We start from the raw sequence: 23,949 nt of genomic DNA, 5'->3' as shown, positions 1-23,949 counted from the left end.
CCAACCTCTTGCCCACCGGAATACTCAGGTCCTTCTCTGCAGAGCTTCTCTCCAGCACATCAGCCCCCAACCTGTACTGCTGCATGTGGTTATTCCTCCCCAGGTGCAGAACTTAACATATTCTTTTCTTAAACTTCATAGAGTTCATCTCTGTCCAGCTCTCTAGTCCAGATCTTGCTGAATGACAGCACAGCCTTTTGGTGTGTCAAAGCATCTACTGAGATAAAGCTATGCTGCATCTCCTTGCACGGTTCCCATTAAAGTAAACCAAAATAAAAATTGTAAAAGTTTTAACAGAATGTTGCATTGGTGGAAAAGTGACAGAAAAGCATTCATTTTTTTCAACTCTTCTTTGACAACATAGCTTTGACAGATCTCACCAGTTCACTAATCAGATCTCATTCTGTGCTGGTAAAAATTGTTATATGACTTCTGGTTTGGATTGAGTACAATCCATATGAGGGCCCATAATCTCAACCCAGAATTTAGATGGGGTCAAGAGTTCAAAGCGAATCTAGCATACAAAAGAATAAAAAGTTTACAAGCACAATCTGACACCACTGGATCCTAAGGCCAATTTTGAAATAGTACAACAGTGGTCTACCTGACCTCAGCCCAAACTGAGGTCTGATAAGTCTCCCTTAATCCGGAAGTGACTTGCTATCTTAAGGGGCAAAATTCTAAACTCACTGCCTAGAAACTTTTCAGTTATTCACTTTGGAAAATGAGCAAAATAAAAATAAAAATAAGAAATAAAAACATGAGGAGAAAATACTTCCTTTGGAGTATATAAAAATGGAATGACTGAAAGCAGCAATTAAACTACAAAATAAATAGCACTATAAATTCCAACCTGTATACGATCTTTTTCCAGGTCCCCTTTTCACCACCCCTTTCATCAGTTCTGCTCCTGTCCATCATGCTATAAAGCAGAAGGCCAAAGCCTTGCTGCGTGCACCAGACCAAGTTGGCACAGGCATGATGCAGTTTGCCAAGCCTGCCTCCTTCTGATTTTATCAAGCTTGCCTCTTGACTTCAGGGTCATTGTGCCTGATGTCATTGCTCAGGCATGCTCTGATTTGTTGCCATTGGCAAAGACATACAGATTTCCTATGGCAATATGTTCTCTTAACTTCAAAGTGTAATGTTACTATCCTTAGCATTTTCACAAAAGGCTAAAGTGCAATGAACTTTTTTTGAGTTGTTTTTCATCTAATGAGATTAATTGCAGAACAGACGTGAGGGACCTGTGATCTTTTATACAGTCTCCAGAGATTGGGCTTAGCTAAAGTAACAAGGTGAACAAGGTAAGGCTGCTTGTCCACTTAAAAGTAGGACGACTGGTCCCTCATATATAAAACCTGTGTGATACTTCTTGGATCTTTGAAGTATTCACTGTGGATGAAGTCCTGTGGATGAAGCATTCATGTCATATAATCTATTGATTTATAAGTACTGGGGAAAAGAAGCGCCAAACATTTCAGAAGCTGAAAGTTGTCACGTGGATTCTGCCCCTGCAGAATTTCATGGAAGCGATTAATGCCACTTGGCACTAAGCCTTGTACAAGGAAGGCAGATTTTTTGACATGCATCCTATTACTTAAAGTAGAAGTCAGAATACCTGACATGATTACTTTCACAGAGCAATAAGCTTAAAAAATAAATAGGTCAGGATACATTCAGTGTTGTATCAGAGAAACTGTTATCAGGCTTAGCTTTATGTAGAATCTTTCCTTACTTGAGAGATGAGATAATATACACTGCATATTATATCTCTGGTTTGCTGAGATGGAGAATATGGGGAAAAAAAAGAATGCACAGTAGGAAATGATAAGGAGGATTTAGAAGGGGTAGTAAAGTAGTCTAAAAGCAACAAAATTATATTTGTTTTTGATCCCAAAAGTATATCCATGGGAAAAGGATATTGGAAAATGCCAGTAATGAGATGGGAGTGGTCATTGGGCAGTTTTCTGAGAGCCAAAGATGGTCTTTTTTTTTTTTGCTATTCTGAACTTTGTAGGCAGACAAATAGCATCTGTGAATAGCACTCCAGAATCTGATGACACATTTTTGCAAGGTGTATTTTTGTTGCAGTTCTGTGTGATCACTTCAGCAGCAAAGAGGCCTGCAAGAGTAACTTGATACAATAGAGATATAAAACATTTATTGCTATGAGATAGTGCCCCAACCTGCACTTGTGCCAGCAAACAGAGGTATACAAATCTTAAAAAGAGGCAATGTTTGTTTATTAAGTGAAAGCATATGCTCAGTCGAGAGTGATATCATGAGAGGTCACTATCACAAATCATTCAGAGTGTTGTTGATGCCTCCTTTCTCACTTTGGGATCCACTCAAAGTTATTTTTATAGGTTTGCTAACACACTGTACACTCTCTTCATAAGGCCCAGTACACCGACATTTACCACATATGGTGTGTTTTATCTATGCCTTTGTTGCCTTTGATATCTCTAAGTTTGATATAACTGCATTTCTCTGATGCCCAGTAATTGCCATCTGTGAGTTGTTTATAGCCCTGGCGCCTCCAGCATTTTCCTGTCTGTGTTCTGAAGGCCCCTGCTGTCAGTTCTGCACTCCCATACTTTAATAAAATCATAGCTCAACCTATGCAAAACAATTGCTTGTCATTGCTATATTAGCACAAAGCTATGTGGCAACAAATTTACACAACACAAATTTACAAAGCTTATAAAAAGCTAAAACAAGGTAGGTTAATGATCACTTACTTGCTTTATGCTTGTTGCTACAAGCTAAAACGAATGTCTAGGAAGGTGAAGAGAAGTCTAGACAAAGCCCTGACAAGCCTTGAGTCCTGTGCCAGTAAATTAACACACAGCCTGTGGCCTGAGACAAAACACAGTGCAATTTCAGGGTTATAAGACTGCAGATATATGGGGAGGTAATTTCACAGGGAGAATAATTAAGTATTGGAAAAGTTTGGTCAGAGAGGTTGTGCAAGTTCCGTCCCTGGGGGTTTTCAAAGCCTGGCTGAACAAAGCAAAGCCTTGAGCAACCTGGCCTAATCTTGCAGCTGGCCCTGCTCTGAGCAGGAGGTTGGACCTGCTGGGGTCCCTTTCAGCCTCAGTGATCCTGTGGTTCATGACACTACAAGAATACTGTTGGAGAAGGTAGTCATATTCTACTTTCTCTTTTGCTCTCTGCCCTCTCCTCTTCAAACTTGTTGATTATAAATGATTCACACCTACAATGTATTGCTATCTGCAGCATTCCCAAATATCCTCTTCCAGACCACCAAAGACTTTGAAGTTGCTTTAAAAGACATTTCTATACAATTTTATATCTGCTTTGACCCATTAATCTCAGCTGAGTTCTAGCTGATTGACGCCAGTACAAGACAGAAACAGCAGTCAGATGACACGTTTCAGCCTTACCTAAAGAGCATCTTGGACTGGTTACCATATATTATTCAAATTTCTACTCATCTCTTTCATAAATTTTGCAACTAAAACTACAGAACACAAAGAAGTGGAGCAGTGATCATTGACGCCATACTATTGCTTTGCAAGTAGCTGTTGAAAATGTGAAGCACGCTTGTAAGAACCAAGTTGATGGTAGAGTTGACAGGTGACATGATACTAAGAGGGTTGATAGAGTACTTTGGATAACAGGGTTGGAATTCAATGGTTTTCATAAATGAAATAAATGATCTGGAGAAATGGTAACTGTAGAAGATATGATAGACATCTGTAGCATGCTCAGGATTACACAGCAGTTGCCTATGCTCTGACAATTGAGGAATAAATAAAAGGCTTTATTTTCTAATCTAAGTGATTTTGTGTGAGTTAAAGGTAGAGAGTCATACTGTCATTTTCTGTATCTTAGAATGAATCAGTTTATTAATGGAAATGAAAATGGCCTAGGAACATACAGTGGGGAAAAAAATGTACTGAGTTCTCATGTTTAGGGTCTGTAACACTGCTAAAAATTATAAGTAAAAATAACATCTAAATAGGTAACTCATTTAGATTGCTGGTGGCAAGACTGCAGGGGGTATCAGATTTTTTTTTTAGTGAAAATTAAATGTTAAAGGGTCTTATATCTTGATGTTCTTATAATAATGATGTTCAAATAAAGGTAATCCTAGTAGTGACAATAGTGCTTGTTACCATTCCCAAATGTGCTTATTTATCTGATTAAGATCAATAGATAGAAACGGAGTGAAATTTCAGAATGAAAACACGTATGGAACAGAGTTTAGCATTTGCAGATTACATGAGCATGCCAAAAGTATTAATTCTTCTGATGCAGCAGTGGGAGCAGATAAGTTTGTTCCACTGTTTCCTAGCCAGGTCAGTTTACTGACAGCCATGGAAAGAATAGCCAGGACTACCTCCTGCCAGCAATCCCCAGCTCAGTGTACCAATGAATTGTAGTAGCTGCTACTTGAAAACGAAGTGGTTGCATTTATCAAAAAATAATGAAAGAACACAAAATCCCTCAAAAAGACCAAGAGAAAGGTATAGGGTCCAAAATTTGCGATTCCAGAAGCACATATTTTGATGGCACATCTCTACTCAAAGCATAGACCCTCTGTTTAGCATTACACTTACAAAGCCAAAAGTCTTCCCCAAGAGTTTGGTGTGGCTAATTAATGATGGATGCAATGAGTAAGCTGAGATCACAATAAAAACAAAAACAATAAAACAGTGATGTATCAGTGTTTAATGAACAAATCATCCAGTAAGCACAACAGCTTCTTTATTACTTACAAAATTACCACTAGTAGAAAAGATTTAAGTTCAGCTTGAGTAATTTACCTTCAGATTACTCTCAAATGAATATCTAACCAAGAAGCTTACTGACTTTGTTGGCAGATGACATTACTAACTGCAGAAGATGAGCATCTGTGTGATGCAGTCACAAAATTTAATAAGTCCCAGGTTTAGATTCTGGATAATATCATTCTTTGATAAACAGCCAATGTTTCTTCAAACCCAGCTGTCCTTGGCATATCAAACCTGTCACAGGTTCCTACAGCTGTGTATATGTTATTATAACACACAACATACATTCTCAGTGACACATGTCAAACCACGTATCTGAAATAATTTTCATGTTTGATGATAAACTTATATAATTGTGCATCATACATTGTTTTGAGAATAAACTTCTATTTCCAAAAGTGATGTAAGGTTAAAGTTAGGAAATGAAATTCATATTTAAGCATGTAAAGAAAAATAGTCTAATTTTAAAGACCCCTGGTTGTGAACACTTAGATTTCAGAGAAATTACTCTGCATACTTGAAAATCAACCAGAATCTGCTAACATGTTCCCCTAAAAACACTGGAACCTAATCTTAAGTAGCTAGACGAGGAAGAGTTGCCTTATGGCACAAAATTTAATTTAAAACAAAACAAAACCCTTAAAATTCTTACATGTGAATGTAAATCTAATCAACATATTCATTAAATATCCAGAAATTCACGAAAACAGAAAGCACCCATTATAAATACATATTCGCAAGTATGAATCCAGTATACATAGTTCTGATTCAAGTTCCTAGCCTCTGAAATATTATCAACCCTTGTGTCATAGTGAAGGATCCTTATCTTTCAGAAGGAAAGCAATTACAGAAAAAAAGTGCAGCAAAACCAGCTCAGGATGACTGTACTCCCAAGGACCAGAGGCTACAGAATAGCAGCAGCCCTTCTTCCTCAGCTCGAGTCTGTACTGGATAATAAGCTAGCCTACCTTCAACATTGTGTATATGCAGAGAAGAGTTTTAAGTACTGTAATGAAGATGGGGTTAAGAAAATGATGGAGAAAATCGGAAGTAATCAGATACCAGATATGCAAAGCATAAGAAAACAGTTTTCCAGTGGAAAGGAGTTAAACGTGGAGAGACTTAACGCAATTAGTGTTCCACAAGGACTGCTCTAAAAACAGAAAGTTGAATTATCAAAAGCAGGGTTAAATAAGGTAGGTGGACTGAGAAGCTTAGACCAGTCAGGCTTCCTGCCTGCAGTTACAGGTGGACTTCTCATGAGGACTAAATACCTGGGTCAACGTTTAGTAACACCCAGCTGGCAGCACGGCAGCAGTGTAGAATCACAGAAGTGTTAAGGCTGGAAAAGCCCTCTAAGATCATGAAATCCAACCGCCAGCCCATGCCCACTGGCCGTGTCCACCAGTGCCACACACGCACATTCTTGAGCTCCTGCAAGGGACGGTGACTGCACCACCTTCCTGGACAGCCCATGCCACTCCCTCACAGCTCTTTCTGAGAAGAAATACTCAGCACACGAGGCACAGCACGTTTGCTTTCAACAGGTGAACGTGGACCCAGTTGGGATGGCAGCTGAACAGCTGCCTGAACAGCTGAGAAGGTGTCCTAGCCCACATGCATCTTGTACACTACTAATGATCTCTAACTTGCCAGGCAATTTTAGAACACTATTTTGAACATATCCGTGAAATACTTAATACATAAAATACCACAAACGTTACGTTGAAAGTATTGGCGCTTTCTTTCAACACGAAAAAAGCTACGGGGGGCCGTTCCTGCCCGCGGGCCAATCAAACATCACAGAACCACCTGTGGGGACGGTGATGGGGGAGGCGAGCTGTCACTCAACGTGGGGCGGGATCACCTCGGGGACTGCTGCGCGCGCGCATGCGCTCTTCCCGCTTCAGACGTGCGGCCGTTGGCGCGTGCTGTTGCCGCGCAGTGCCGTTGTGCTGCTGTCTGCGGGTTCGTGTCTGTGCTGTAGGTTGGACCCTCCTCCTTTCCCCCATCGGAGAGGAATGAGCGGGCACGCAGAGGTATGGCCGGCCCTCCTCCCTCTCCTCTCCAGCGCCTAAGGCCCGGAGTTGTGGCTCGTGCCTTGACCCTTTGAAATTGGTGGAGAAAATTGAAAGGAGCGGTGTCAGGCTCGCGTGTGCAGGAGCTTTGGGAGCAACGTCCCAGTAGAAGCGCTGGGCGTTCAGACCTCTGTCGCTGTCTGTATCTACAAACGTGACCACTGACAACCATGCGGTTCATGCGGCCTGCCCTCCAGTGGCATGCTGTGTATGCGTTCAGGTGATGAGGAAGCCACGTGGGTCACAGCACTGTGAAGCAGCAGGTGGTCACCTTCAGTTGTGGTCCCTCTGTCGCTCTTTGCCAAGAAGTAGTGGGCAGTGGTGATAGTATGGCATGCTGTGGTGCAGGACAGGCTTTTCATCCCAGCTCCAGTTTGCTTTCCTTTATTTTTGAGAGTGTTAGTGTATATGGTGGCATGCATGCTCTCCAGTCCCCTTTTTATCAGCTGGCCTTTCATATCACAGAATCAGAGAATGGCCTGGGTTGAAAAGGACCACAGTGATCATCTAGTTTCAACTCCCCTGCTATATGCAGGGTCGCCAACCACCAAACCAGGCTGCCCAGAGCCACATCCAGCCTGGCCTCGAATGCCTCCAGGGATGGGGCATCCACAGCCTCCTTGGACAACCTGTTCCAGTGCGTCATCACAGTGTGCAGACTGGAAACATAATTTTTACTTCTTATTGAACTTTTTTTTTTCTGTTTCATTTGTAGGTTAAAGTGAAAATACCTTTTGGAAACAAACAACTTGATGCTATCTTTAATGTCCCAGAGAAGAAATTAAGATATGGAGTGATTCTTACCCATGGTGCTGGAGGAGATATGAATTTCCCTCAGTTAGTCTCTTTGGCAGCCTACCTTGCATCACAGGGAATTCTGTGCCTGCGGTTTACTTGTAAAGGCCTTAACATTGCTTACAGGACTAAAGCTTACAAAACAGTTGTGGTAAGAAATGACCAAATTCTGCTAAAGATCCATGGGTGTAAAGAGTTTACACATATACTTAAATATATAAATATATTTACATTCTTTCTGATTCTGAGTCTCTTAAGTTGCCAGGAGAAATTAGTCAAGTAACAATGAGAAGATGAGAAGTGATAGTTAGCTGGTACAGTTAGCTAAATGGAGCAGTGACAATGTGCAAAAAGAGCAGGGACAATTCTTATATGAGCTCAAGGAGAGAAAGACGAGCTTGAGAAAAGTATTTGAAGAGAGCGAGGATGTTCTGTGGGAAAAATGAAAAAAATTGATTAGGGGGAAATGGGAGGCAGATATTACAGAAGGGTTTGGTTGAGGAGGAGAGTAAATGAAAATATATGGCTTTAGGAGAGGCTTTTCAGAGGAAGGAAGCTGAGCTGAGTATTCTGGATCTCTGAAGGTTTGGGAATGAGAGAAGAAGACTTCAAGGAGACAGATGCAGGAGGATGGATGTGTAGGGAAAAGATGCAGGAGAATTTGAGGCAAGAGATTGGGTGTAGTTGAGCGTAGCATATGAAATCCCTAAAATCTAAGTAGTCTTTGATTTCCAAATCAATTTAAGTTGTTACATGGCCATATTCATCTATTTCTGCTGCTACTACATTATTTAAAATGTTTTTCTATACCTAGATTTTGTTAAAAATGAACAATATTTTTCTGTATTTATATCAGCCTAGAGCCTCTTGTTCTGGAGCGTGGAGGAGGGAGTGGAAATGCTCCCCTGATTATCTAGCTACTTCTGCTAGGGCGTAAGAAGGTAGCTTGGGCACTTTGTATCTGGGCATCAGACACTTCCATTGTAGAACTAAGTTCAATTAAGGAATTAATTTGCATGATGTCATTGTAATTATATTACACAGTTATATGTTACCTTGAAGTTGGACTTTGCTAGCTTTCATGTGGGACTGTTCTCTATTTTTTTTTTGTCTGTGTGTGTGTAAACAAGGTGTTGTTGTTGAGTTTAATGCTGATGTGTAAAGGTAATTAAAGGACCTCTGTTAAGATAACATCCAATTAGTTATCACTTGAAAACAGAAAAAAATTGTTGCTTAATTTTTTCTGTTCTGACTGTATCTTAAATGTTTTTTTTGTTGTTGTTGGAAATATGTTAACTTAAGCCTCAGGGTTGGATATTTGTATTACCTCATTTTTTTTGCATTTTGCTGGACTGAGAGTATGTAGGTAGGTAAGCTGATACACCTAATACTTGAATCACTTAACATTTTGGTAACTTGATGATGTGTTTGAAATTTTGCTGAGAGCTGTTTGAAATCTTTTGCTGAGAGCTAGTGTGAAATTGCTTGTTATATTTTTACTGCAAAATATAATGAGGTGATTTTTATGGGGAAAAAAAAAAACAAGTAACTTCTAATAACTGTTCCTTGCTTAATCTGCAGTGCTGAAAGTGCTTGCTGTTTTAGTGTCTGCAAACAAACAAAAATGCTCAACCTCTTAGCTGTCTTAATTTTTACTGTAATATTTCTTTCCTGTCGCATTTTTTTTAGGAATACTTAAAGCTTTCTGATGATTATAAGCTTTCAGGTGTCTTCCTTGCAGGTATGGTTTTTGTTATTTTCTTGTATACTGACTTTAATGAAAATGATCTGTAATTCCTCCACTCTTGGAGTCTGTCCTGCTTTGGTAAGAAGTGAAAGAACAGAAGTGGGTGACAGTTTTTAGTTTTCAGGAGGCACTGAGAGCTCAGTGTGTAACACAGGCGCAAGCTGAAAAAACTGCCTGGTCAGTATTGCTTAGGCAGAGCAGTTCAGCTAGGAGCATCTTCACAGAGAATTGAATGCTCTGTAATCTTTGCAAATTGACTACAAGTCCACTGATTGCAGTGGGGACACATATGCCAAGATCATTTAGCAGTCTGGATTTTGGTGTCCTACAAGCTCTTTAACTGATGGATGAGCCCAGTGGGTGTACAGCTTAGCTTGTCTCACGGCTGGTTTGAACACTGCCTCTTGGATCACAGGTGGGAATATCTAGCCTTATCCTTTTAAAGAAATTTTTTAAGTGTGATCATCTGGATCTATTCACTGTCCTCATGGTAGTGGAGATTTCTTAGAAGGATAAGGAAAAATTCAGAAGAGTATGTTTTGCAGATAGTTTGGGAGAAAACTTGCTTATCTCTTGTAACTTGCAAGGCTGTTCTCCAGTAGAACTCTGAGTTCTCTGATGATCCCCATGGACTTTCCTAATTAAACTTCTTGAAGAATCCTAGTTAACTGGTAAACAGCTGTTTTCCCAAAGCAGATTTTGATGTATAATTCTAGTGGCAGGTAGAATATCAACTACATTGTGTGAAAAAGGGAAATAGATGGGGGTAACTAGGAATAACTTGATACTGGAAACTTAGAATGTTGTCCGACTAAGCGAAACCAAATCTGCCCTGATGCAAGTTAATCCCACTGGAATCAACCACTTCTGACACTCAATTATAGAGCATTGTCAGCTCATATGCTGCTTCTTTGAGCAGATATTTTGATATCCACTCAATGTTATTAACTGACCTCATGTTTACAAGTTCGTTCTTTATTTTTTAATCCTTTTTGCATTTAAGTTGAAATTTGTTGTGTGCATAGACAGTTGTTGGACTAGTTTTGGTAATAAGGAGAATAAAACTTTGTTTTGTTCTATGATATTTAAGGCTGTATGAAAAAATCAATGGAAGGTAATTGCATTGTTGTTTGAAATTCCAGGGGTCTGTAGCGTAGGACCTCTTTCTCTCCCTCTCCTCCACCAATAGGAAGGGTTGCTGTTCTTCTCAGTATTACAAAGGATCCCTGTCCATTTATATATATATATATATATTTTTTATTTCTTTTTATAATGAAATCATACAACCAGACAATTGTCTTAGCAGAAGTATGTTAAATTTATAATTTGTACTTTTCATAGAGTAGATAAGCATACCTAGCATTTTGTACTACCAGTTCACTAAAATACATTCTATTTGATTGGTTTTATAAGTTGTTAATACTGAGAATGCAGATGAGGTGATAGTGAATATACTTATTTCCTTTGTTTTAACATGGGAGAAAGGCCGTTCCATGGGTTCACGAGCTGCTGCCTCTGTGATACATCAGCTTAGCCAGGATGGTAATAATGATGACTTCATTCAGGGTCTGGTTTGCTTATCGTACCCTTTGCATCGACCAAAACTGCAGTCCAAGCTCCGGGATGAAGATTTATTATTTATCAGGTGCCCGGTGCTGTTTGTCTCAGGATCAGCAGATGAGATGTGTGAAAAAGTGAGTATCCTTGTAAATCTCTCCATGACTGCATAGTGTGGAAGAACAGGAATGAATCTGAGTGATGTTTGTAGTGATATCCACAGCTGTAACTTTGATTAGCAATCTTCTCTAAATATACATCTCTGATGGAAGATTTAGGTAGAAAACTTCATCGGATTTTAAGAAACCTGAGCTGATTTCTTTTAACTTTAGCATGTCTGGATCATGCTTGATCATCTGCTTTAGGAAACTTACCTTTTTGTAAATAAATAATTCTGATTTTTATGTTTTGTCCTTTTTTAGTATGATAGATTTTACAAATTAAGCTGCACGTGGAAGGGACAAGTAATTTGCTGTTCTATTTCCACCATTTCAAGTCACTACAACTGAGTGCTGCTATTGTACTAATCTGCCTTAGTCACATTTTCATGACATTCTTCTAGCAAAGCAGTTCTACCCACAAGTCAGCCATTTATGAGAGTATTTTTGTTGAGAACAGGCGTGTAGTGTCAGAATGCAGTGTTTTTCTGTCTTGATTTCTTGCAAGGTAAATATCTTTTGTTCTTGAATACTTCAGCTTGAATTTGGTACAGTATGTAATGTACATGCAAAACCATTTTGTTTTTAAAAGCTGCCTACTATGTTTTGCATAGGCTAAGTGAGGGATGAGTGCATTCTACAATTAATAGCAGCTAATTTTCTAAATTTCTCATTCTTATTTGCCCTGTAGCAATTGTTAGAAAGTGTGGCAAGCAAAATGAAAGCCCCTAAAAAAATCCATTGGATTGATAAGGCAAACCATGGGATGGCAGTTAAAGGCCGAACAGAAGATGATGTCATGGAAGAAATAAATGTACAAGTTTTTTCTTGGCTTAGAGAGAATATTGGACTGGAACACAAATGACTTGCAGTGGTTGAGTAATATCTTCAGTTGGCTTTTCCAAAATGCAACACATCAGCTGGAGATGTGTTTTTGTAAGCAGATGTTTTCCAAGGACTAAAATGTAAATATTTTTTTATGAATGTAAAAAATATACAAGACAATAAAGAGCATTTTAAAGGAAAGATGGAAAATCTATCTGGATAGTACTGTTTTTAGTAACTCCATTTGAAAAGTATTTAATATTTAATGTTCTGCATTAGCAAGTAAATACTGTTGGTGTCTTTTATATATTCAAATAGTATTTTGATACCAAATCTTTGGATGCCTTTATCAGCTGAATTAATACCTGTGAGCTGAAATGGCTGGTTGGTCCTGAGAAAAGCATCTTGATGCTGTCTTCTGAGGTGGTTGTCTCAACCCCATTGCTAAGAGTTCCCCAAAACTCCTCTGGTTGTACAGCATTCTTATGGCTTTCAGCTTGCTGCTACAGTGCGACTGGCTGTGAACTGTGTGAACTGGCAGTTCTAAACCTGGAGGTTCTTACAGGCAGATGAAAGTTAAGCATGTGAATCAGCTATAACAGACTTCTATCACAAAATGCCTCAAGAATGCTGATATCCCAACAGTAACATGCAGTAAGATGGTACATATCTGAATGTTCACAGCTGATTTCTAAAGGAACATAAAATAGCCTTACAGGTTTGAAGGTGGCAATGTTACAGAGAAAATAAATCCTCACTTTTGATGGGGAAGTTGTGTTCAAACTTGAGAACTGGATGAATTTAAACTCGACTTTATATCTGTCAGAACAGAATTTGGAGATGAGGTTGGTTATGTTCGTAAGTTGAGCTCCTTAATATCTGTGGAAAAACAGCTCCCTTGGCCATTTTCTGTAGGAGGGGTGCTCCAGCCCTCTGATCATCTTCGTAGTCCTCCAGCACTTGCTCCATGTCCTTATGTTGGGGGCCCCAGAGCTGAATCTAAGTATCTATCTCCCATTCACCCCCTTCTGTATCCTCTTCCAAGTGATGCAGGAGAACATGTTATGGAGACTGTCATTAGACCCTAACATTTTGTTCCTTTGGCTTTACCACAGTCTCTCTCTGCCCTTGCTCCATGTAGGGTCCCTCCCATGGGATGCCATCCTTCCCAAACTGATCCTGAGTGGGTTTCCCACAGGCTGCAGCTCTCCAGGCACTGTTCCAACACAGCTCCATAGCATGGGGCCCACCCTGCAGGTGTGGTCTGCATCAGCATGTGTCCCCACAGATGGCAGCTCCTGCCCCACTGAAGGCTTCTCTCCATGGGCTGCAGTCTGAGGCTGCTCCTGTGGGGACTCTGGTTTATTTTTGCTAGTCAGTGCTCCATATTACTACTTTTTTTTTTTTTTTTTTTTTTTTTTTACATTGTGGAAGTATCTTTGAAAAATCATGGAACTTAATTTTTGGATCTAATATGCATATAGTGTTCTAAAGGGCTGTATTTTTCCTTCAGATTAAAAAATACATTACAGACCCCACAATCATTGTCTTTGGGAGTATTGCCTCTCAGAAGGAACAAAATGGTAGACTGAGAAAGACCACTTTGGATACATACAGTGGGGAGTAGATTTGCAGGTTTCATCTGGACGTTTTTGCAGAACATATTTGTAACTAGCCTCACTATACTGAATGTTCTGTCTCAGTTTATTGAGAGTATCTACTTGAAAAGTATTTCAGAAGCGTAACAAATGGCTGTTATAAACATGGCTTTTATTTAAAAAAAATATAAACATTATAGTGTTTTTTGAACAAGGCTCCATCACTATTGCATGATAAAAAGGAAATAGGTGGTGACTGGTTTTCTTCCATATGTAGATCATGACAGAGTAAACTTCATAATATCCACTGAGGTTTTAATTAAATTTTTCCTTCTTTTCTTAAGAAGTGATTTTGAATGTAGGTAAATACTCAAAAAAAAAAAAAAAACAAAAAAAAACCCATAAAACTTTCTGTCAGAGTTCGTCTTTGGTCTGTAATCAAAAAAGAATAAACATTTTTCAGTTAATTGGAAACTCAAATTTCAATTGCCTGGTCCTGAAAATGCAGTAATAAATGTTTCTAACACATTAACAGCCTGGAAACTGATAGATACTATGTGATATCGAGCAATGATTGTTCCAGTCTGGTTGAATCTGAACTAAATACATTCAACGCTGTATATATATAAACAATTTATGTGTTGTACCTTTTTTCTGTGGCAAGTGCAAGGAAAAAGGTCATCCTCAGGCTGCTGCACTTTCTCCATGCCGTCTCTGATTTTTGGCTCGCTCACTTGCAAACTGGAGTATTCCTAAGTTTTAGAAAGAAAAGTGACATCAATTCATAAACTTACTGTGTTATATACTCAGTTGTAAATAATGCAACAGCTCAGCTGAATAATTCCACAAAAATTCCAGAGCTCCACAGTCTGTTACTCCATCCACACTGTGACACACAAAGAGTAAGCAGATACTTAACTGTTGACAGGAAGCCCTTTGGGTGCCTCGCTGCAGTTTCAGTATCTTGGTGCTAATGCACAGATATTTTCAGCTGTGGCTCATGGAGTGTGTGTCTGATGTGGAATTCTTTGATCATTGTGAGCAACATATTATTGCAGATTACATCAAGATTTATAGGATCTGATTGCTTCTCTCACACCATGCCGAAGCTTAAGGAGCTTCGTGGGAAACAACTGCAAACAATGTTTATACACCAACTGAAGTTCTTAATTGTTGCTGCGTGCTTTATGGCTTCAAGTACTGCATTGGCCAATTTCCAGGAGCTGTGTGGTGTGAATTCTCTTTCTGGGATTTCTATTTTTGTACTGGTAGCAGTTAAAAATATACTTACCTGGAAAAGTTTGAAATAGTAGCAAAAGATGTGATCTCCCATGAGATTGTTTCTTGCAAATTCTTGTCCAGATTTTGCAATCTTTTTTGCCTGTCAAAGATAACAAAGGTTTTTCTTTTTTTGTTTTTGTTTTTAAACAATTCTGTAAAAATAGTTCTTTCGGGGCTCTTGCATTGATTCCAGAGTCATGTATAGCGTTGGCAGTTTAGAGTAACTTATCATTGGTATTTATCCAATGTTTAAAAGTCCCTGCTCTGAATTGTCCATGAAATTATAAATGTAAATCTCTTACTGATGAATGGAAAGCATCAGAAATTTATGCATTCTTAACTTCATAAGTAAGGAAGTCTCCAAAATACAGTATAGTTTCCAAACTAAGTGCAGTATTATGTACCTTTGAAAAGTACTTTTGTGCAGTTGATGACACTTATTCTGATGTCGTTTCAGAAGGAAACAATAGGGCTTTTAAAAAAAATAAATGCACTTTTACTTCCTTTATTTTGTCAACAAACATTGCTGAGTACTTCTAAACGTGTATTTTACCTCTTCATCATGCTCTTTCGCCCACTGTAGTTTTTCTAGTAGATCGCTCAGGTCACTTTTAAATGGAATGTAGTGTTTCCATGGCTGCAGCTCATTATAAAAATGCTCATAGTAGATGGAGTCTTGCTTTAGCACTACACTGTTTCCTGCTAGTAGGTAAGGCAATCTATATGCTGCCACTGTGCCATCAATATTAATTTGGTATTTGTACTGGAAAAAAAATGACCATATGTTATTAACAGACAAGACTCAATTAGCTTGGTTAGAGTGTATTAATCTGAGGGCACTGGTATTACTGACTTGCCGAGATTGAGAAATGTAGGATTGGCTAGGCAAGCACCAGTTTTTAAGTAGCTTTTGTTATTTAGTTTGGAATTCATCACAGTGCAGGGTACACAGAGATGCCCTCTTCATCAGTTAAGTTCTCCAGAATTCTTGGACGCTCATCCTCGGATGTGAGGGTAGATGTGCCACTTCATCCACTGATTTTCCCACTATGTTAGTTATGTTAGTAGTCCTGATCGCTGAATCAGGAAAAAGAAATAAAAAGGAACTTGGAGTTATTAGATTACAAAAGGTTCTACAGAACCTTCAGATGTAAATCAAATATAATTATTCTCAATCTTAAGAGCTACGCATCAGTTAATCCCAGTGGAGGGATGCCAATTCATGCTTGTCATTGGTGTTGTGCTGAAAAAATAAAATCATTGTATTATAACTAATATTTACAAAGTTATTTGATAATGGGAAACACTGAGAACCTAATTCTACAAAAATGATTAGTGGCTTACCTTAAAAAAATCAAAAAATGAAATGTGCTTGACAATGGGGCCATAAAGGTTCTCATCGTGTTTAAAAAAAAAGAAGTTTGTGAAAGCAGCATCTATAATCTCTGGATATTTTCTACTGAGCTTTACAAGTTCAAGCCTCTCTTTGCGGCTGTCACGTCCTCTCCAGAATGCTGTGGTATTCTTGTCTTCCCATGATGGTCCAGTATTTGCTTGAACTGACATCATATCCAGACTGACTCTGAAGGAGAAATAAATCGTTTAATGGTGATGCCTCTGGAATTATTTTACATGTGATTTTAATTTATTTAAGTGCAGTTACTTGAAATAACTTAGGAGTACTAATAGGTAAATACCAAACATTTAAATAAGTCGTAAGTACACCCATATGTGTATTGTATCAGTAATTCTTACAGTGATAAAAAAAAAAGGTAAGGAATGTTCATAGTTCAGAGTTCATAGAATCGTCATAGAATGGCCTGGGTTGAAAAGGATCACAATGATCATGTAGTTTCAACCCTCCTGCTATGTGCAGTGCTGCCAACCAGCAGACCAGGCTGCCCAGAGCCACATCCAGCCTGACCTTGAATGCCTCCAGGAATGGGGCATCCACAGCCTCCTTGGGCAACCTGTTCCAGTGCATCACCACCCTCTGTGAGAAGAACTTCCTCCTAATATCTAACCTAAACCTCCCCTGTCTCAGTTTAAAACTATTCCCCCTTGTCCTATCACTATCCACCCATGCATACAGTCGTTCCCCCTCCTGTTCTTACGCTCTCTTCAAGTACTGGAAGGCCACAGTGAGGTCTTCCTGGAGCCTTCTACTCTCCAAGCTAAACAAGCCCATTCCCTCAACCTTTCCTCATAGGAGAGGTGCTTCAGCCTTCTGAACATCTTAGTGGCCCTCCTCTGGACTTGTTTCAAGAGCTTGGAATCTTTCTTTTGCTGGGGGCCTGAGGGCTGGATGCAGTACTCCAGATGGAGTCTCACAAGAACTGATTAGAGGGGCACAATCACCTCCCTCTCTCCCTGCTGGCCACCAAGTTCACAGCTTTGTCCCAAGATGGCATCCAAGACAACACCAATGACAACAGTGTGTGTGGAAAGAAGACCCATCAGCTGCCATGGAAAAGAGCAGCTAGAAGTGGATATGATTGCCAGACAGATGAGTGAGGAAGGGTAATGCAGTAACTGATAATGGTGATGAGGCAGCCATGATTAGTCCAAAGCAAAGTTTGTATGTAACTAGCTAAATAGAATATAAATAAATTACTTAAAAACCCCGCTGAATTAAAGCACAAAAACTGTGGGGGTTGGAAGTAAGCAAAGGTTAGAAACCCAATCTTAATGCACTGCTGTGATTAAAAGGCTAAAAATGACTAATGAAAATATCTTAGAAGCTAACTTTGTAGTGTTCCAAGACAACAACAGGATTGTTGTGATGGCCAGTTACCATCAGTAATCATAGCAGGAGATAACAGATCACTTGTTACAAAGAAATATAAAAGACACAGTATTCTAGAAAAGAGTCCTGGCCACTGGTCAGCGTGTTCACTGAGGTGAAACAAAGGAAGCAAACAAAGTATCTACCCTTAAAAATACACTCTAAGTGCTGTCTACAGTGACTTGAATGCATCTAGACAAATGGTTCTTTTTGAAATAAAAGTGACATAAATAAAAGTGAAATAAAAGTAACATTTTTTGAGTAAAAGAGAATGGTTTCATCCATGTAATTTATATGTTATATAATGCACAAATTGATTAATGCTAAGATAACTGACTACATAGCTACTGCCTAACTCAATGAATAAATAAAACAGTTAATTTACTGAAAAGATCTTTTTGGAAGATCATTCACTATGAGCTTTGTGAAAAACTTAAAAGATTTCTTACCGTCCCATAGTCTCCAAAACCGAATCTGTTAAGTCATATGTTGGCATGACAATGTCTTTTGATTCACTTGACCCACACCATGAGAATATAGGGTGCAGGTTCTGTGGGGGTTTCTTTTTCTCCAGAGGCCAATCCCCCAGGTTAACAAAAAACTCTACATCTGGCATTTTCACCTAGACAAAAGTAAAGGAGGTACAAATTCTCAAAATACACATACACATGTAAAAATAGAATTAAAACCTACTGCTGACTCCCCACCACATATAAATATCTCAAAGCATTTCTCCTCAAAAAACACCCATGTTCTTCAATGCACAGTGGCTGGTTACAGTCTAACATTTCAAAATTCTTTGACTAGAATAAGTTTCATTAATTTTCTTATTAAATTTACAGAGAAATTAATCATTTGTTGAATTTAAAAACCCTTGAAATGATTGATGATATTTTTCTCTAATGACTTAGCAGAGACATCCAGAAATTCTAAAGACAGAGACCCAAAACAATACTTCTTGTCTTCAGTACACATCCTGACAGAAAAGGTTTTGCATGCCTTCATTTCAAACGGGGTTGGCTATACTTTCTAATCCTCAGCTCTTAACTTCATTAGTACAGTGCCATCTAATGGTTATAACGGCCTTTTACTTTTTACAGTCAAAAATAATAGATACTGCTCAACTCTGATATCTTGACACTGCTGTTGCTACCCACATTTCTGTGTGCTGAAACTTCAGCTCTACCATATTTTGTTAGTATGTACTCAATTTTTTTTTTCCAGATATTTCCTAGAAGAGTGTGAGCAGTGCTTTTTGCCTGAGTTTCTCCACATGCCACTAATGGGATTTTAGTGCTTTCCAACTTAAAGGAAAATTAATCTGATCTTTCCATTATCAAGTAAATAAGAGCTTTTTAAGGGAAACAGCAACAAATTATACTGAAGTATATTTGTTGAGCAAAAGTCTAATAAACTAGAACATACAGAATAAAGGACTATATCAATATACTCACTTTTCTTGTCAAAGAAAGAAGTATAGCATCCATGAAAATTCTGAAGCCAACATGTTCCCCATATGTCTTTATATAAACCTGAAAATAACCCAAATATTTTACTGATCTGATGTTTTCAACATCAGAGAATGGCTGACACAACTTATAGCTCTTTTAGTAACTTAGTTAACTAGTCAGACTGCACAGTTGATAGATTTATTAATCAGCTGGGACACTTCACAAATCTCTCTCTAATTCATGATGGGAAAGGAGTGGGGTGGAATGTTTTGCTTGTTTTTCTTGTTTTTGTAGACATTTTAGATCTGTCTCATGGAAACAGAAACTGGTTGCTGGTTTCTATTGTATTCTATTGTTCTCACATCCATAACAAACTACTGAAGTAAGTACAGTTTTATTACAGAGAATTGTAGCTCCGATCTCAGTTGAGCTAGGTGGTATTTCTTCACCTCAGAGTTATGCATAATGTAGTCCACTGATGGATGATCATGACACTCCACGTTAATTACAGAGAACAGAAAACGGAACTACTGTTTAAGAGACTTAAAGTTCTGTTCCCACTACTCGTGCTGATTGCTCAGAAAGTAATCTGCCTTCACTGTGCTTCAATTGCTTTAGATGTAACATGGACAAAAAGCATTTTACAAAGCAGAACATATAGTAATAACTTATATACAAACTGCAAGGACAGAGGAGCCATCAAAGTAAGTTTCTTAAAGAACAGATAACAAGAGGCCTTTCAGCTGGAAACAGCCAAAACGCCTGATTGTATCACTTGCCACCAAATCCTCACAAGTACCTCAGATCAACCCATACTGTACCTCATTGTCTTTGATGGTGTAATGACACAAGCTCTGTCTTTGTCCAAACCTCTGTGGGATTTCTATTGCAATCTTATCTGGATCAACAACAGGAAAATTTGCTAGGTCTCTTTGAATCTGTGGAAAGACCTGGGGACAGTTCATCTCTTCCAGCCATACACTGCTCTCTTCCTGAGGACAGTCACAGTTTTCATGGTAAACCGGTCCTGTTAGGAACACATTTAACAGGTTTTTTTCAGTAAGTCACAGTATAAAGCCACTGAGATCAGAAAAGAGAGTCAGGCATTGGGTGCTAGTAATTTAGGGCCAAATCTTCAGCAACTCTAAATAGACATAGGTTGTTGGCTTTTTTTTTTTTTTTTTTCCTACTACAATGGAGTCATGCCCATCTACATCAGCTTCTATATGAACCCTCCACATATACTTGCTTGGAATTAGATTTACAGCATTTGTTCCTTTTTACTATAGTGAATAGTACACATAGGACACTTACAAATAGTCTATAATTCCAATGGGATTTGATAGTCCTCAACATTTCCAGAGAAGTGCTGAGGCCCTGCACAATTCTATGCTATCCTTGAAAACACTTGAGGAGATAGTTTCTGAGAAAAAGCCACAATATGAAATCTAAGCAGTATGCTGCTTCTTACCTTTTAAAATATACGGAGACTTTGCCACATGTTTATCTTTGGTTTTGATTTCTATCTTCAGGCTTTTGTAGCTTGCATACATCCTATATCTCACAATGAAGGAACCATCTTTCCTGTCCAAAACTTGAACACCAACCCGAGTGAACTGTTCATCAGGAGCAGTGATCTTCACCTGGAATGCATTTTCACCTGGTGATGATGTGAACCTACCAAGAGAATAAGCAAGAGCTTAAATAAGAAGCAAACACACAACAGTTTTCTTCTTTTTCTCCATTATTTTTAAAGTTGACGGGTTTCCAGTGACTTCACTGAGCACTAGTAAGTCTGTATCAGCACATCCTAACATTCGCAAAGCAGGCATGATTTTCCTGAAGATAATTTTTGTCAGGTTACCTCAAATGAGTCATGCTTTTTAGAAACAACAGGTATCAAAACATTTCCACTCAGATAGTCATGAACATATCTTGAAAACTACTTGGTGCTCTACATAGTGAACAGTGTTGGAAATACCGGTCTTTGCTTTGAATACTTGGGAACAGAGTACCTTTAAAAATCCAGTGGAGAGTGGAGCTCTTGGTTAGTAATAGTTCAAATGTAAAAAGGAAGGTAGAAAGCACAGAAATAAATGGATCTTGGTGAATATAATAATATATATATATAATATATATATATCAGAACAAGTTTCATTTTACCAGCTTAGCAGTACTGGTTTTGTTGTTGTTGTTGTTGTTTTCCCATACTTGGAAGCAAAATAATTCCAGTTTATTCCTTTTCCAGATATTACTTAGAGAAGTAAAGAATGAAGTTAAACATCTAATAAAATTTGCAATCCTTCATCTTTATGGAAGGTTGTGAGGGGAAAAAAGGGATATCACAAAAGGGTATTTTGGTAAGGAAAAAAATACTGTAGCAGGACCACATCATTCAATTATGTACTTGTCCAGACCTACAAGAGAGCTGCCAGTTCAATTGGAAATATTTGCTGTCCAAGATAAGTTGAATTGACAGCTGCCAGGCTTGTGAGGTCAGGACTTATTTCCTGCTGGAAGCTGCAGAAGAGGTATGGAGAACCTTGTCACATCCCAAAACTGGGCTGATGTGGCTGAGGCATCTCTCTAGACCTAGGAATTGAGAAGTCTTGGAGCAATCACTATGGAATCAGAGTAATGTGGAGTCCATTCCTGTAAGGATACCTGGATAAATCCACGCAGCCCTGCTTAGGAAGAAAATGAGAAGGTACACCTATGAAATGGAAAGCCACGTGTTTCTTCTGAACACTAAGTTTACCTACTTAATTCCTATGAATCATAGAATTGTTCAAGTTGGAGGGAGTCTTAAAGTCCATTTAGTCCAACTCGCTTGCAATGTACCCCTGTACACCCTGTACCCCTGTACCCCTGTATACCTGCAGCTTGATCAGGTTGCTCAGAGCCCTGTCCAGCCTGACCTTCAATGTCTCCAAGGATGGAGCATCCACCACCATGAAGTCACCTAATGATCTACAGCATACACCCTAAATGACTCTACTGATCTGGAGCCACCCTGTGTGAGAGAAACAGTCATCACAGTGGGCATAGGCAGGACGCTCACATAGCTAAATTGTAAATTAAACACCCCAGTTACTGCTGTGTTTGATAAAGCTGATTAAATCATAAACTGTTGCCTGGACCAAGGATACACTGTTTAGCATTTTAGGTTTTTTCATCTCATCCCATTGCTAGTATACATGCAAACACATCAGAAGCTGCTTAGCTTGGGGAAGGTCACACCGCCACACGCCTGGTGTGGGGAGGTAAACGCTGGAAGAGGGCAAACAGAAAAACCCAGTTTTTCCCTCCTCGTAATTTATTTCATCATCTTGACCGGCAGCGGGAAGGCGGACGACTCCTCCGAGGTAACAAAGTAACTTTTCGACCCATCTCTCGCGCTTTTCCTCCCATCAGCGAAGAGCAAAGTCTGCGGGGAACAACAGCCTCGCTTACCTCCGCCCCTCGGTGTCCACGGCCTGCAGGTAGAAGTAGCGCGCGGGTAGCACGGCCTCGGCTCGCAGCCCGGGCCCCCATACGGCGCTGCGCTCGGCGCTCAGCCGGCCCCCGCCGCCCCCGGCAGCGCCCAGCGCGAGGACCCCCAGCGCCACGCACCACCGCCAAATGCTACACATTTACAGGTCTACCCCCGACCGAGCCGCACCGCCGAGGAGCCGGGGGAGCGCAGCGACGAGGGGAAGCAGCCGGGAAGGCCGGGACCCTCGTCCTTCCCTCACCGCCGCACCGGGGAATTCCGCATGGGGGCGGGGAGGGAGCGGGACGCGCGGCTCCTGGTCCCCGCGCGAGTGGCTGCGAGAGCGGCCGGCCGGCTCTGCTCAGCGCAGCATCCCGCACTGAGCGAAGGAGAGAGGGAGGGGGGCGGACTCCCGCCTCCTCCGGCGGCCACCCGAGCCGCGGGCGGGCAGCACTTCCCTGAGCGGCGCTGCTGGGAGATGTAGTCCTGCGGGGCGGCGGCGGACCGAGCCGGGATAGCCCGGAGGTCCAGCAGACCCGCAGCGCCCCGAGCGGCTGAGCAGCTCTGCTGTGTCCCCAAGGGTCGTCTCAGAGGAACGAGCCGGCTTTGTCTCTGCTTTTTGCGCTAGGTTCTCGGCATGACACATCGAAGTCGCCCAGAGTTTGTGCTGGCTATCTGACTGCGGTGTGAGAAGTGAAAGAGTTTAGCGTCCTATAACCGGGCACAGCTAAGGAACGTATGGTTGTGGAGTCACAGATTCGCACAGGACTGTAGGGATTGGAGGCCACTCTGGAGATCATCGAATCTGACTTAACCTGGGCAACGAAGACTGAGCTACAGAGGAAAAAGTCGAAATTTCTCCAAATGGATGAGCTGGTGGATCAGGCAAGCATTGATAAGATGGTAGTACAAAGGTGTAAGCACTGCTAAGGCACCAGGCACTGTGTATGTCCTCTGTGTATAAGGACAGCTGTGCCAGAGAAATTCACAGAATCATAGAACGGCATGAGTTGGAAGAGACCTCAAGGATCATGAATCTCCAGCCCTCCCACCACAGGCAGGGCCACCAACCTCCACATTTAATATTAGACCCTACCCCATACTTGATAACACAGTAATGAGCCACAAGTAGGACTAGAACGAATGAGATCCCGGTGGATCCCATGTTTGGGTTTCACAGGAATTGTGGATGTGGCATGTACTGCTTTACCTGACTGCTGACTGTGTCCTCCATCATCTGGATCCACAAGTTTATCAGTATGAACAGCTAAACAGAGAGGATTTATCACATTCTCCATGTCTGAACAGTACTTTGTCCATTTTTGCCTCTGGAGGTGTTAAGGCCTGGCTGGCTGGGATCATAGTCATCCTGATCCAGTTGGTGGCAACCCTGTCCTCAAGAGGAGGATGGAACTGCATGTTCTTTAAAATCCCTTCCA

General features: G+C 40.2%; 2 protein-coding genes across 3 annotated transcripts; one reads left to right on the top strand and one right to left on the bottom strand.

Moving 5' to 3' along the window:
• Positions 1–6,639: 6,639 nt before the first annotated feature.
• TEX30 (testis expressed 30) lies at positions 6,640–13,974 on the top strand. The gene is made up of 5 exons (XM_052664492.1): positions 6,640–6,802; positions 7,557–7,787; positions 9,326–9,377; positions 10,869–11,077; positions 11,790–13,974. Exons 1-5 carry the CDS (start codon positions 6,785–6,787, stop codon positions 11,961–11,963), a joined length of 684 nt encoding a protein of 227 aa, XP_052520452.1. The 5' UTR covers positions 6,640–6,784; the 3' UTR covers positions 11,964–13,974.
• Positions 13,677–22,920, bottom strand: POGLUT2 (protein O-glucosyltransferase 2). 2 transcript variants are annotated; one of them, XM_052705936.1, is made up of 10 exons: positions 22,492–22,917; positions 20,510–20,715; positions 19,860–20,065; positions 19,042–19,119; positions 18,037–18,209; positions 16,147–16,384; positions 15,356–15,565; positions 14,813–14,902; positions 14,169–14,273; positions 13,677–13,953 (listed from the first exon to the last, which is right to left on the bottom strand). In XM_052705936.1, exons 1-10 carry the CDS (start codon positions 22,668–22,670, stop codon positions 13,936–13,938), a joined length of 1,503 nt encoding a protein of 500 aa, XP_052561896.1. In that variant the 5' UTR covers positions 22,671–22,917; the 3' UTR covers positions 13,677–13,935. The 2 variants fall into 2 exon arrangements, with proteins under 2 accessions (XP_052561896.1, XP_052561897.1); XM_052705937.1 differs by lacking the exon at positions 15,356–15,565 and having other exon boundaries at positions 22,492–22,920.
• Between the last annotated feature and the right edge of the window lie 1,029 nt (positions 22,921–23,949).

The sequence above is a fragment of the Tympanuchus pallidicinctus genome, unplaced genomic scaffold, assembly GCF_026119805.1.
Source record: "Tympanuchus pallidicinctus isolate F22 unplaced genomic scaffold, pur_lepc_1.0 scaffold6, whole genome shotgun sequence".
NCBI classification, from domain to species: domain Eukaryota; kingdom Metazoa; phylum Chordata; class Aves; order Galliformes; family Phasianidae; genus Tympanuchus; species Tympanuchus pallidicinctus.
The sequence above is the reverse complement of the archived record's forward strand: the minus strand, read 5'-3'. Positions and strand labels throughout refer to the sequence as shown.

Coding starts and splice junctions, on each gene's coding strand:
- POGLUT2 (XM_052705936.1), bottom strand. CDS start 22,670: ATGTGTAGCATTTGGCGGTGGTGCGTGGCGCTGGGGGTCCTCGCGCTG. Junction 20,066..20,509: donor GTCTCCGTATATTTTAAAAG/GTAAGAAGCAGC, acceptor TGTTCCTAACAG/GACCGGTTTACCATGAAAAC. Junction 14,903..15,355: donor CGAAAGAGCATGATGAAGAG/GTAAAATACACG, acceptor TATCTTTGACAG/GCAAAAAAGATTGCAAAATC.
- TEX30 (XM_052664492.1), top strand. Junction 9,378..10,868: donor TTCAGGTGTCTTCCTTGCAG/GTATGGTTTTTG, acceptor CATGGGAGAAAG/GCCGTTCCATGGGTTCACGA. Junction 11,078..11,789: donor CAGATGAGATGTGTGAAAAA/GTGAGTATCCTT, acceptor TTTGCCCTGTAG/CAATTGTTAGAAAGTGTGGC.